This window comes from Thalassophryne amazonica, chromosome 8 (assembly GCF_902500255.1).
Source record: "Thalassophryne amazonica chromosome 8, fThaAma1.1, whole genome shotgun sequence".
Taxonomy (NCBI): domain Eukaryota; kingdom Metazoa; phylum Chordata; class Actinopteri; order Batrachoidiformes; family Batrachoididae; genus Thalassophryne; species Thalassophryne amazonica.
The window spans coordinates 8,311,693-8,327,180 of NC_047110.1; the positions used below are offsets into that span (position 1 = coordinate 8,311,693).

At 41.1% G+C, this 15,488-nt stretch overlaps 1 protein-coding gene across 3 annotated transcripts in view; it reads right to left on the reverse strand.

Annotated features, from left to right (window-relative positions):
- Window positions 1–15,488, reverse strand: part of plcg2 (phospholipase C, gamma 2) — a 223,001-nt gene that overhangs the window by 3,244 nt on the left and 204,269 nt on the right. For all 3 annotated transcript variants that reach the window (XM_034175720.1, XM_034175722.1, XM_034175721.1), the window contains 3 exons: window positions 10,597–10,736; window positions 2,982–3,090; window positions 1,982–2,149 (listed from right to left, as the gene is read on the reverse strand). In XM_034175720.1, coding sequence (XP_034031611.1) covers window positions 1,982–2,149; window positions 2,982–3,090; window positions 10,597–10,736 — 417 coding nt within the window. The remainder of the gene's footprint in view (window positions 1–1,981; window positions 2,150–2,981; window positions 3,091–10,596; window positions 10,737–15,488) is intronic.

Below are 15,488 nucleotides of genomic sequence, written 5' to 3' on the forward strand. Positions count from 1 at the left end.
GGCAGCTGCCGAGAGAGTGTTGTTTGACCTTACACTTCACCTGTCTGTTCTATTCTGTCTCGCTGGGCTGTAAGGACACAACTGAAGTCAACATCTAGAATTAGTTTGTAGGAATTAAAGTCTGGGAGAGTTGAGAAAAAAATTAAGAATTGTGCATTGTCCCAGTTTGGTCCACTGATGTTAACCAATATTAATGTTGTATTAAATAGCTCACACACTACAACAATATATCTGCCATTACTTCAGAGTGTTCAAATGGAATCCCCTTAATTAAAATCACCGTTCCTCTGATTTAGAGTTAAAACATAAATGATATATTTGTCCAGTCCACTGACAGCTTAGATTTTTTTTGCGAATTCATATTCAAATGTCTCTTGCAGCAGTATTACATCAGGTTACAATGATTTCAAATTACTAAATGTTTCGTTCCATTTAACCAAATTACTTAACTCTTACATAAACTCTGCAAAGGCTGAACAGAATGAAATGGGGCTTTTGTCTCAATACTATTATCGATGCATGTGTGCTGGCACTTATTTGATCAGTTTGAGAATGTCAGCACTTACAGTTGGATGACATCTCCACAAGATAAGAGTAACATCAAACAAAATTAGTGATAATGATAACGATAGGAGGATTAATTAATCAGAAAACAAAGGAAAAGTACTCTCAGGGTTATAATGTTTAATTAAGACTGAACATTAAACATTTACACTATTGTGACAGGGAAAAAGAAAAATATTTACATTTTTACATTTGTACACAAACTCTTCACAAAGTATACAGAATTGTTCATCATGGATCCTCAATCCCATTTATGCTCCCCAACTGACTGAAAAATGTCACCTATCCTCATCTATAGTCCAAACATAAAATGCATCCAACTGCAGTGTGATGACATTTACCAGTCAAAATATATGTTAGCATATAAGATGATACCTACAATATTAATATTATGTATTTTAATAGATAATAGGGACAGTTAAAATGGTCCCTGTCCCTCCATCTCGGGGATTGGTCGCCATATAATGATGCTTCACCTTGATTGGATCTTTGAAAGATACCTGTTCCCCAGCTCGGGCCATGAGCTTCAGTATTGCTGGATACAGGAAGAAATCCTCTCACCTCTTTTTCCTGACGGCGACCAAGTAATCTGGATGAATGTAGAATCGACTGCCCTGGTGAATGATGAAACCTGCACCCAAGGCCTTCCAACAAACATCCGCTAGTAGTGGAACTTGACAATTATTGGCCTCAGCCATCCCCATACTTTGGCCTCAGCTGTGGGCTCCTGTGGGCCCAATCTAGCATTGTGTATCGTCAAGGACGTTTCCTTCAACATTTCAGCCACGGCTCTCTCCGGTCATATATTTCCAAGTTGCTCTTCCACTCTGAGTATGCAGTTATCTCGCCGCTGCCGGGACTCCAGATCTTCAGTCTTTTCTGCCAACCAGGTGACTCGTATAGACAGTGTTATAAAGTGCTATAGCCTGGTTAGCATAGCCATTAGCTTTCCCTCAAGAACAGCAATGCGAGTTGAGAATATGATGTTTTCTTTCTGCACTTCTTCAATTACCTTTGTAAACTGCGCACATTCAGGATTTCTGTCCTGAAGTCACTCACCAAATTGTCTACTTTCTTATGCTGTTTATCTACAGCCGCCATCACAGATGAGTTGATCTTTGTTGATTTCATTGAGGTCTGACCCTGATCCCGCTTCCATGGCCAGAGCCACATCAAGTAAGTCTGAGGCCTCCAGCCCTGGCTTTGGCTTCTGAGATTCAGGCATTACTTGCAGAAGTGTTTAGTTTTTTAACATTCATATAAGAAATCTGACTAGTGGCAAAAGCGGGACAGAGTCCACTGCAAAGAATGACTCCTCACACAAATACGGTAATTAGCAGTTACACCACAATGCACAATAAGTGTTCTCTGTGTGGAGATGTTTTCACTGCGTGTGGTAGTGTACAGGGGTACTCACCTGAGCGGATGCCTTTTACCGGAAAAGTGGCCTGAGCTAGGAAGTTGGGGTCTGAAAACATGTCCTCTTCGTTGACTACAAAGCGGAGGAAGGTGAGTTCTGGCTTGTAGACAGTTAGCACGATGGCCTCTGCTGGAGCTTTCCACACTGGGTTCAGACCGTTATCACCTGGGAAAACAACCAGCAGGTAGGTCAGCAGCACTGTTCACATATTCACAAAGGTTCAACACAGAAAACCTGCTGTCCATAAAGCCTAAATGTATACCCCGTCACACTGTATAGCACAGATGCTGTACGAATTGACATTCGAACGCCTCGCACAGCAGTCGGCACATTCATGTGTCGCTCATGCTGGAAAACATCCGAACGGCGGTGGAGTCAGTCATACTGCTGAGTGACCGCTACCTCGAATGGCATTTGAACTGGCATCTGAAATGGCAACACACCAGCATTTGGAGCAGTCCCGATTGTGCCCCTGATGAGTTGGATTCACCCCCACCCCCACCTCCTGCATCTGCAACCTGCAACTCATTCAGGTCCAGCCTGTGCCTCCATGCTCTGGTGCCTCCTCCAAGTCATCTGCAGTATTAGTTCATCTTCTGGTAATAAACTGTTACCTTGTTTTCACCACAGCTCCCTGCATTTTGGTCCTAATCCATTCTCTGCTCAACCACAACATAAGTTCCAGGTTTTCAATGACTTCCTGAATTAACCACATAAAGATACACTTCAGACGGCCAAAAGTGTCGAACTTGACAGATTCATTTATGTTTTATTTGTTCTCGTCAAAGGAGCACTTACATAGTGAGAGAATGTCAGTTATGACATTTTGGCTAGCTGGCTAGTTAGCTAGCTAGAATTACATGCAGACACGCTGAATTTAATTTGAAGTTAATTAAAACTGCGTGACTTTATTATTAGGACTGGAGACACAATTGATAAAAAATATTTGTTTGCACATGACTGGGTCAGTGTTGACTGAGTTTCATCTTTTTCTTACGATAGACAACAGTCTTGAATTTCTCCTCTGTTTGTCCGCAAAGCTCGACCTCTACAAATGGACTGGAAATGCTGCGGCCTGTCCTTGGAAGATGTCTGGCAGCAATCACCTGCATAGGAAACAGAAGAGAGAAAACTGTGACAAGGGTCTCTTTATACTAACAACCTGTGGAGGAGACAGACTCAAATAACCATCATTTATATGACAGAATTACATTTCATTCATCCTCTATACTGCTTACTCCACTGGGGCTGGACCTTATCCTAGCAGTAATAGGGCACGAGGCAGGGTGCACCCTGGACAGGATGCCAGTCTATCACAGGCCATATATAGAAGCAAACATATGCACATCTACAATCAATTTAAAGTGTCCAATCCACCAAACCTGCATGTGTTTGTAAGTGGGAGGAAGCTGGAGCACCCAGGAAGAAACCACGCAAACACAGGGAGAACATGGAAACTCCACATTCAAAGGACAAGGTAGGAAGCGATTACACGGTCTTCTTGATATGAGGCGACAGTGCTAACCACTAAGCCTCCATGCTGCATACATAGTTACATTTTGCATTTATTTGTACTACCTTGCAGTGATGAGGACAGTTCCGCTAACCCGGTGTTCTATGCATTTTGGGATTTTGACCCAAAATGCATGGAACACCGCCATCTACTGGAAGGGAGTGTAAATAACATCCAACTGTCACATGGCCGCCATTTGGTGCTCTGAATCTCCCTTAAACAGAATTTTCAGCTGTGCAAATGCATTTTTTTACAAATGAAAAACAAATGACATATTTACAAATACACATTTAATTGTAAAAACCAACACACATTACATTAACTTGTGTGTTATTTTTTTTTTTACAAATAAACAGCCAACCAGTGATGAGGAGACTCATTTTCCCATAATGCCATAATGCCTTTTGACATCTGTGAGTTTTAATACTCAAACTTTAAGAATTAGTGGATTAATTTAAAACTAAAAGATATTTGTGATATTTTCACTTTGTAAAAATGACAGAGTTAACATTAATATCAATAAACCGGCCAGAATTAATTCGATTTTTAAATCAAACCATAAGCCAAAACTGCTTTGCTTTTCATGCCTTTTGCCACATGTCTGGGGCAGTGTATGTTGAATGTAAATGACTTTTCCTTATAGTAGTGAGCAGGGTGCACAAAGACAGAAGCTCTGACTCATTGTTTGTGTTAGGTTTGTGATCACCTTTAATTCTACTCAGTAGTGTCGGCGGTGCTTAAACTCAAAACTGGCTTGTCAGTAGCTGATAGTGTACCGGAGTCAATACTACAAGCAAGCAGTTAGCTGTAGCTTCTGGTATTTATTAATTTTTTTCAGTTTATCTGTTATGCATTATAAAAATGATCTTTTCAGTTAGTAGATAAGCGGTTATTGAAGGTAACTTTTTGGTTAGCTGTGCCCACCGCTGCTAGTTTGCAAGATTAATCAACACTCAAATGCAAATACAACACAGCAACAGTATCTCTCTCTCTCTCTCTCTCTCACACAGACACACGTCAATTTTCAGACACCCCTATTTAGTGGATGAAGTCAACACAGTGTTAGTGCATAGGACAGGAACAAAAAAGGGTTATCAGGGCAATTATTACTGCTCCCCTGACACTGGACAGTGTAAACACCCTCCTCTTCCTGAAGAAATAATTTAAAGTTATAAACTTAGATCAGCTTTGCTCGTTTAGTTTCTTTTTTTTTTTTTTGTACTTTTCACAATTTTGACAAGCTATATTTTATTCACTGATATCGTATTTGGATCTGCTGTGGCGACCCTGAGTGAAAACAAGGGACTTACTTTACTGTTCATATTGCAATTTAATACGCAAACTAACTCTTCATATTTACAGGAAACATTCTTGGGACACATACCTTGGACAAGTTCAAAGATGGCTAACCTTGACCTATATAAGAGGTATTTTAAGAGGTTAACTAGAGACATTCATCACAAAATGCCCCGCGCGCAGTATTATTTTCTATGCAAAGTGCAGTAATATGTACTTGTATTGGGTGGGTATTTGGTTGAAGCCTTATGTGTTTGATGTAAACTGGGATATACAATGAAAAAATTGGAGATTGGCATAATATTTATTTAGAGGATGTAACAAACAATGACCATAAAAAGTCGGTCACAGTCGCCAGCCTTCAAAACAAATACAACCACCTCCACAGTGTGCAAAGTTTCTAGAATGAATTGGAATGGTGTGTGAGCCCAGTGTTTTTCGATCCTTAGACCCCAACAGTTTTTAGAAGCGTCTTAGTTATGTAAATTTTTAATGTTAATTTACTTAATGTATTTATAAATTGTTTAGGTTATTGTTATACACATTATTTTTATTATTATTATATTTCATTATTTCTATTTTGTCATTTGATTTTTAAATGGACCACAATGGAAATAAGAGTATTCACTTTCTTGTGTCATCCATGTATTTTTAACATATTTACAATTATATTATGTACTTACATTGAACTTACTAAAAATCACGCATGCACGCACTCACACTTTTAGTATAAAGATGATTTACCACCCCTGCAGTGCTGCAGTGGTGTGTGCAGTGCTTCTATTTTTAGACACAGAGACAGTGGCAGAAGACATTAAATGCAATACACGTTTCACTCCTGGTATCGGCAACATGAAACTAAAGTGACTAAACCAAGTGAAGTACAAAACACAATAAATCATAACACTAACAATACTATTAAACTAACATGATCCACAATAACAACATTTAAAATCCTAAACACACATGGTGCATTGCAGCACAACGTCAATTATTTAAAGTGGATATGACACCTAAAAAATTAGGTAAAACTGATATAAATATCAAAATATACATATAGTATAGTAAGTTGAAAGTGGTTTTAATTATTATCACTGAGAAATAAAGTTTGTACAGTTTCTCAAAAGCGTGTTTCTTGGAAAGCACGCTGGCAGCGTTCCATCAGCGGTCACGTAATGCTGTGACATCACAACATGTAGAGTCCTGTCTTTGTCTGTTTGATTGACAACAGGAACAGATAGACCTCAGCATGGACTGTGACGAGATCAAGAACTTTTCTGACTCCTCTTCAAGTGTGGATTATTTCTGACTCGGATCCTGAGGACGTTGCAGCAGTGATTAGACCCTACGGATTGGAGCCGTATCTTTCGGACGAACATTCAAACAGGAGCATTCTGGCAGCGGAAATAATGCCGACGGTGTTTATGGCGGAGCCGAAGCAGAGGCAAGAGACGTGCCAATTCCGATGGATTTTGAAAGGCTGCAGAATACGGAATGGTAAGGTAGGCTTTGATTTTTGTTGCTGCTGTTTATAACACTGTAATTACAGTGGTCCCTCGTTTATCGCGGGAGTTACGTTCTAAAAATAACCCGCGATAAGTGAAGTCCGTGAAGTAGTCAGCGCTATTTTTTGCAATTATTATAGATGTTTTAAGGCTGTAAAACCCCTCACTACATACTTTATACGCCAGCAGACAGGAGGGGCGGTGTGAGTGGCCCGCTGCTGCGTTTACCAAGCCCACAGACTCAGTAAGCGCATCGGAGGCAGTGAGAGCAATCACGGTGATGCCAACCGGTGCCGTGACCGGCCCGCCTGATAAGGACGCAGAATACAATGTGCTGTTAAAAAAAAAAAAAAAAAGCATGCAAAATTGCACTAAAAAAATCCGAGAAATTGCGAAGCCACGAAAGGTGAACCGCGAGGGACCACTGTATAGCATTTTTGATTCTAGCGTCTGTTTACTGCCTTTGTTATTGTTCTGGAGCCGCGACAGTGTAGCTATTACTTGCGGACCACCGTCATTACCTTCGGGTTTTTGCCGTTTTCGAGTGCCTGGCATTGCATTCATCTGTGTTTAGTTACGTTAATATCACAAAAGAATAGGAAATAAAAGGCGAAAGTTTCGAGAAAGATCATCAAAAACATCAGTGAACATGCCGCTGCCGTGTTTACTACGTATTACACTGATATTTTTACAAGTTCCTTGACCATTTCAAGATTATTGTGAACATATTATTTGGGGTTGACATTTTATGTGTTCCTGTGAGTGGTGCGAGAACATGGAGACGGTACCTCAGTGGCGGGATGTTCAAATGTTATATATATAATGGGAGAACCGCGTCCATTTTCCCAAAATGCTTAGGTTGACCAAAATATATAACCTTTGTTACATGTAATAAGACTATGTTGTCTTTAAGTGTCATATCCACTTTAATGGTTAGCTAAAATTTCTAATTTCTCCAAAAATATTTGTCCTATCAACTTTCTGTTTACGCAGTATTCATCCTTGATCCAAAATACAGAAGCATACCAAACGGCAAACGTCAGCTCTCCCCGCAGGCACACAGTGGCCACTTGGCTATTAATGTAGATACAATGAAATATGTCCTCTGCATTTAACCATCCTAATTCCACTTAGACACAATCCAACCACTAGAAGCAGTGAGCAGCCACAGTCCGGTGCCCGGCGACCAACTCCAGATGTAGAGACCCTTCCTTGGTCAGGGACAGAGACAGGAGCACACCCTAAATAAGCATGTTTTTTGACTGTGAGCGGAAACTGGGGCACCTGGAGGAAACCCACACAGACACAGGAAGAACATGCAAACTCCACACAGAAAGGGCGGGAAGCGATCCGACGACCTTCTTGCTGTAAGGAACCAGTGCTGAGCACTAATCCACCGTGCCCTTTAAGCATTGCGTTATAATTTAAAAATATTATGTAAAATATCAGACACCTTGTTTTAATTCAGGATAACAGGAAAAAGTTCCTTCTTTTCATCACTCACTGGGGCCTTTTTCAGAATGCAAAGAAAAGTAGTATTTGTCTTTTATTCTTTATTTATTTTTGTTGATCCAAAAATCCAATCTGTGACTTAAAATCTGTATCTGTTCTGAACTGTGTTTTTTATTTTATTTTATTTATTTATTTATTTTGATAATGCAACACCTTTACTCGGCCTACAAGTGGACCAGTGGACAGAGGCACAGTCCACAGGACAACTTATGGTCCTGGCTGGGCATCTGCAACTTTTACTGTCACAGGTTGCACTTCATTGAAAAATTAGTCGTGAGTGATTGGAGGGGCAGGAACTTAACCATTTATTTCAAAATTGTATGAAAATGATGCAGCATTGTAAAAAAATTGTATGAATACAACATGAATTCAATACACAATATCACCATTTCCCTCAAATATTGTTCACAAACCAGTCTAAATCTGTGATAGTGAGCACTTCTCCTTTGCTGAGATAATCCATCCCACCCCACAGGTGTGCCATATCAAGATGCTGATTAGACACCATGATTAGTGCACAGGTGTGCCTTAGACTGTCCACGATAAAAGGCCACTCTGAAAGGTGCAGTTTTGTTTTATTGGGGGGGATACCAGTCAGTATCTGGTGTGACCACCATTTGCCTCATGCAGTGCAACACATCTCCTTCGCATAGAGTTGATCAGGTTGTCAATTGTGGCCTGTGGAATGTTGGTCCACTCCTCTTCAATGGCTGTGCGAAGTTGCTGGATATTGGCAGGAACTGGTACACGCTGTCGTATACACCGGTCCAGAGCATCTCAAACATGCTCAATGGGTGACATGTCCGGTGAGTATGCTGGCCATGCAAGAACTGGGACATTTTCAGCTTCCAAGAATTGTGTACAGATCCTTGCAACATGGGGCCGTGCATTATCCTGCTGCAACATGAGGTGATGTTCTTGGATGTATGGCACAACAATGGGCCTCAGGATCTCGTCACGGTATCTCTGTGCATTCAAAATGCCATCAATAAAATGCACCTGTGTTCTTTGCCCATACCATAACCCCACCGCCACCATGGGCCACTTGATCCACAACATTGACATCAGAAAACCGCTCACCCACACGACGCCACACACGCTGTCTGCCATCTGCCCTGGACAGTGTGAACAGGGATTCATCCGTGAAGAGAACACCTCTCCAACGTGCCAAATGCCAGCGAATGTGAGCATTTGCCCACTCAAGTCGGTTATGACGACGAACTGGAGTCAGGTTGAGACCCCGATGAGGACGACGAGCATGCAGATGAGCTTCCCTGAGACGGTTTCTGACAGTTTGTGCAGAAATTCTTTGGTTATGCAAACCGATTGTTTCAACAGCTGTCCGAGTGGCTGGTCCCAGACGATCTTGGAGGTGAACATGCTGGATGTGGAGGTCCTGGGCTGGTGTGGTTACACGTGGTCTGCGGTTGTGAGGCTGGTTGGATGTACTGCCAAATTCTCTGAAACACCTTTGGAGATGGCTTATGGTAGAGAAATGAACATTCAATACACGAGCAACAGCTCTGGTTGACATTCCTGCTGTCAGCATGCCAATTGCACGCTCCCTCAAATCTTGCGACATGTGTGGCATTATGCTGTGTGATATAACTGCACCTTTCAGAGTGGCCTTTTATTGTGGGCAGTCTAAGGCACACCTGTGCACTAATCATGGTGTCTAATCAGCATCTTGATATGGCACACCTGTGAGGTGGGATGGATTATCTCAGCAAAGGAGAAGTGCTCACTATCACAGATTTAGACTGGTTTGTGAACAATATTTGAGGGAAATGGTGATATTGTGTATGTGGAAAAAGTTTCAGATCTTTGAGTTCATCTCATACAAAATGGGAGCAAAACCAAAAGTGTTGCATTTATATTTTTGTTGAGTGTAGTTGAACATAATAATGGCACACATCAGAATTACAACAACCGCACATATACATTTGACTGTTTATGTGCGCTAAATTTGAACCAGTCTGTCCAAATTGAGGCAAAGTGAGTGTAGGCCGCAGCAGAAATACAGCGCAGCCAAGCTTTGGGGGGAGTAGTGTAGTGGAGGCTGCTGAGAAGGGGAGCCGTGTCACCAGGGCCACTGAAATCTTCTAGAGGAAAAACAAGTGGGGCAGTTTGACCTTCGGCAGCTGATAAGGCTGCTGTGTTTGGGTTAGGCAGAGAAGCACAGAGCCAAATGCAGCTTCTCTTAACTGTCCAGATCCAATTGTGTAAATGAATATTCACTGGTCTCCAACATAAATGCCTTTCCAGGGTAGACAGCTGCTCTGAGATGAATTCCAACTTGCTTTTCAGTTCAAGAGTCAACGCAGTCTGAGACTGTACAGCTTTACCAACCTCAATAATTATGACGGACAGAAGTGGGGTTGTGGTTTTGGTGGCAGCTGTCTTGCCAATTTTACGGTAGATCAAGGCAGCGCATAATCCTAACAACAGAAGCCTAACTACCATAAAGACAAATAAGAATAAATCCCTGACGTCTTCCATGGAGAGTGGTGCCAAGCACGCCACACGCCACTCCTGGTGCAGTTTGCCTTCAATGACATCAGCGTCCACTGCTTTTACAAAGGTTGGTTATTGGTTCCTGATCCCAGCGGTGATGCCCCATACTTTAACAAATTGACTACATTAACTTATTAATAAATACATTTCTTTAAAATTAACACTTGCCATTGGCAATTATTAATATTGTGTGCATAACCCGTGCAAAACAAATAAATACTTGTCCAAAGTTGGTATTTACAATGAGTGTATGAGCTTGTATGGAAACGTACCTGAACCACAATGTTGTACTGAACCTTCTTATTATCCTGGAGAGGGTCATAGCTGTCAGAGCGCATTATCTCCGGTTGTAGAATATAACCTGTACATGCATTCAGACTGAAGAGGGCGCTGTTCAGCTGGGTGTACTTATCTGGAAGAATATAAAAATATTCCAGGGAACTGAAAACAGGAATTCTGTAACTTATTGCACGGGTTTCATGCTAAATTAAACATTGCACCTAGAAGTAATGTAGGCCGCTACAACTGTAACAATAAAGCATTAAATACACACAAATACAGTGGAAAAACCACCACCATTTCTAATACTGTATTACCTTAATTAAGGTAATACAGTAGGTACTGGCAATCCCTCCCAAAAATGGTGAAATCAAAACGGACGTTTACACAGTAATCTAAATTTTCTGGGTTCGGAACGTAACCACGAGTAAAGCTGAATCGTGACTTGCGCATGCACAAGTTAACAGGGCTCACCTGTAATATTTTATGGGAATTTTTTTTCAAAGCTGAAGAAACATCTACTAACGTTATGCTTCCTCTGCTTCATTTAATGACAATAATTAACTGTAAACTGTACCTACCTTGCTGGGGGTTTTTTTTCCCGCAAACCCAGCAACTTGCAGCTTTGTCTCAACGGTGTAGGAACTGTACTTCCTTTCTGTGACATCACTGGTAGAAGGAGCTGCTCTCTTGGGAGGCAAATTAGCGGTATATTGTCCGTCAGCACACACTTGAGCAGGAGGCTGCCATTTGGACCCGCGACTGCTCACATGGACAATCAGCCAGGTAATGACGTCTGGCAGCTAACATACGTGAACCGGCCTTTATACAAGACTGGCATGTATTTAAGGTAGGCGTTTAATCAAGGAAATACGGCACACGTTAATAAGAATGAACATAATGTGAACAGTGCTCTGCTGAACGTTGTAGTGCTCTGTTTCACACTGAAGGTGGGTGGTAGTTCCACGAGCTAGTATGGACGTGGTACGAGTGCTTACGCTACACTCCATGAGTGGAACAGCAAGGTCCCAAGGGTGCATTTTAGGTTCTTGTGCACAACTGCTGCACTCGAGCACAGACCTGTGACAAGCACTTGCTCAGTTGGACTTTTAACATGAACATGGGGAATGGCTCACTTGTGGAGCCAACCTCAAGGGGCCATCCAGGGAACTCCATGCTGGCATCATTTTCCTGCACCAGAGGTCATGTTTTAATGGCATTAAAGACACAAAACAGCAAAGTATAAAGTCAGAATACTATGAAACACACAGTTGTTATTTGTCCTTTGGCTGCCTTCACCTGCTCAGGGTCACCACAGCAAATCCAGTACAGACCCACATTGGGATTTGGCACAAGTTTTACCCCGGATGGCCTTCCTGATACAACTCCAATTCTGGATGGAGAAACACACAAAGCTCCTGATCTTCCCAAGCATCTCCCAGTTTGACCTCTGAGATCTGACGGGATCAGGTGCTCACTGTGGCATGGACTATCACAGTTACCACAAAAATAAATACATACATTTCATGTCATTAGGATCTTGGGACAATAACATAATGAGGATTTATCCGTAGATTTATTTACATTGCAGATGCACTGTGCTGTGTTTAGCGATGATTGAGTCGCGAGCAGTGTTGCCACAGTTACTTTGAAAAAGTAATCGAATTACTGATTACTGGTTACTCCTTGAAAAAGTAACTTAGTTACTTTACTGATTACTCAATTGGAAAAGTAACTAAGTTAGATTACTAGTTACTTTTTTTAGTTACTTTCCCCAGCTGCCGACAACAACCCTCTGCCACCTCAACATGACAATGATACCTGTTTGGCCAAAACTCACTTTATAGTCACCCTTTCTTGACTTCAATGAAAATAAATACTTGTTTTATAAAAAGTAAAATAAAGACCTCTTTCCTGACCTATATTTAACTGTTGACAGCACTGTAAAACTTGCAATTTCTAACCTACATTGTTTATAAATGTAACTATTAAATTCTTTCTAACATTTTTCTAACATTTAAATTCTCTCTAAACATTTTACTTGTCGAAATTATTAGTATTATAAGTAGTATAAGTAGTTGTAGTAAAAAAACGGCTTCAAAACTGGACCTTTAATCTAGGGGTGTTGTAGGGGGGCACATCCTTGCCCCATGCCCCCATTCCATCTGGATTTGCCCCTGCTTTGGCGTTTGAGCACAAATAATGGATAACATTTATTTATTCAGAAAACATGACCAGATTTACAGGTAAGAAAGTTTTATTGTGTTTTCACATCATGTGGTCCTCAGAAAGAGAGTTTAGGTGCATTTCAGTGGAAAATAGTGTTAGCTGTGGATGCGTCGCTGAGGATCAGCTGTTTGTAACGAGCAGATACAGAGCGGCTCAGCTCAGAATTCTAAATAAAGGAGAAAAAAAAAGCATAAAAATGTCTCTGTAAAGCTCAGTGCAGGTGTGCTGTTGTCACCGCGCTTTAAGAGGTGAGGACGAGTTGTAGTTGCTACAAAAAAACACGGATGAAAAGCTCACAGCTCGCTTAAAGTGGGCAATTCAGTCGAACCCCAACCTCCTGCCCATGGACCAAGTTTAATGCTGCTATCGACCCACAATGCAAAAATAATAGTAAGTGACTATTACAGTGACTTGGAGAAGTAACTTTAATCTGATTACTGATTTGGAAAAATTAACGCGTTAGATTACTCGTTACTAAAAAATGTGGTCAGATTAGAGTAACGCATTACTAAGTAACGCGTTACCGGCATCACTGGTCACGAGTGTGTTTCCAAGTCAGTGTCATGCCCGCATGTTACGATCCCAAAGTCCCGCTATTTCAGCCAGGAGGTAAGAAATTGAGCTGTTTTTATTCTAATTTAATTAACAATATTATTTTAACTAAAACGCAAACCAAAAACAGGTAGCTATAAAATTTACGGTCCATGTAAGCCCAGTGTAGTGATTGCCCTCAGTTAGGGGTGTAACGATACACAAAAATCACGGTTCGGTACGTACCTCGGTTTTGAGATCACGATTCGGTTCATTTTCGGTACAATATGGTAGCAAAATGCAAAAACTAAATTTGCTTGTTGTTTAAACCAACAATTTATTGTAACATTACACAAACAGGAAAATAAAATATTTGCAAAGTACTGCCTTGTAATAAGTTAAATAAAATGTTCTCAAATAAACAACAAATGTATGAAATATTATAAAAAATAAATTCCTAGTAAACAGCTTTTGACAAAACCTTTCCACAAGTACATAGTAGCACAACACCATGAAGCCCTGTTCAATTTTATTCAACCTTTATATTTTTTGCCAGAAAAAATAACTTGTCCAAAACTGTCACACTCTATAAGGAATTTTTAAGACAATTAATGTTAAAGAATCCCTTTACTTTTGTACAATTTATTTTATTTTCTATCTCTTTCGATTAACGGTTCATTTAATGTTTGTTAATATATCTTTTTAAATAAAGTTTTGAAAACAAAAACATTGTGGGAGAGGAAAAAAAGTGAATAAAACCACCTTAAAAATATTTAGAACCAGAAATAAACTTGGTTCTTGGTTTGTTTATTTATTTTGCCATTAAAATTGGCCATCACTTATTAAAATTAAATAACTTCTCAAGGCCAGGGCTTCTCAAAGTCTGGGGACTATTTAATCACAGTGCAACAAACAAGGTCAGTATGCTGAGCAAGTCCGAGTGAGGAGGATTGTAGATATCCCTCCACTCAGCCCTTTACAGGCTGCTGCAGGCAGTGTTGCAGAGGAGGGGGACGACCCGCTGCCGCTCGGTGACAACAGACACTTTCACTTTCAGTCTCCAAACATCAGAAAAGTCTCCAATAATGCCAGGAAAAGTAGCTAGATTTGTCTCTAGTAGCTTTTGAGAAAATAAGTCATCAAGAGGGTTAAGAAAGTCGCTTAAGTTGGCAACATGAATGTAAATGCAACACAAACTCACCCATGCACAGCCCTGTACCGAACCGAATGTCCCGTACCGAAACGATTCACTACAAATACATGTACCGTTACACCCTTACCCTCGGTACTTCCGGATTCATGCAACACGCACGCTGTATTGCACATCCGGGTACTTCGCATCCTTTTTGCCCTCTTTGGTAATGGCGGCCGTGCTCCCATGTCAGCATGGCAGCATTAGCGGTATAGGGAGTGTGCACTCTAGCTTTGCTATATCCAACTCCATACATCCAGACCAGATATCATTATTGACCTTTTCTGAATACATCTGGCCTGGATGACATCTGAGCTGAAGCCAAATGTTTTCAAAAATCACCTGCAACTATTCTTTGAATGTCCTTAACGTGGTACCTATATGTGCTCACACCAAGCTTTCTAGCCCCATCACACATACGCCGAGTGAGGCCAAATTGCGTCAGAATGACGCATCCGACCACAGTCAGGAAATACTGACTTGCAGTCCGAAGACCAACAGACGGTAGTCTGTGAGCATCTACATATTTGGTCCCATTCACTCGGCTGTCCTGGGTGTGTTGCACATGTTCAAAACACTCTTAGCGCCCTCAAGATGAAATGCACATCTGACGGCGGTCTATATGCAGTTTTTACATCGTCTGATTGCAGTCTATTCTGACAGCATCAAAACAGCATCTGAAAAAATCTGATCAAGGTTGATTGAGCTCTGAGATCGATTGGTCACAGCAAAGCCTGTGCATGTTGTGCCACGTATGTCCACCTCCACTGGAGCCTGGCCAGGGAGGGCAAAGGAAATGTTGATATGTAACAACATGTATGTGGCACACATTCATTATATACAGTGAATGTGAACAGCGCCCAATCAAACTGAAAGTACCGTGTACTGCTGCGTCTCTCCGTGGTCTCATGTGCAGTAATGCGTCATAGTGCA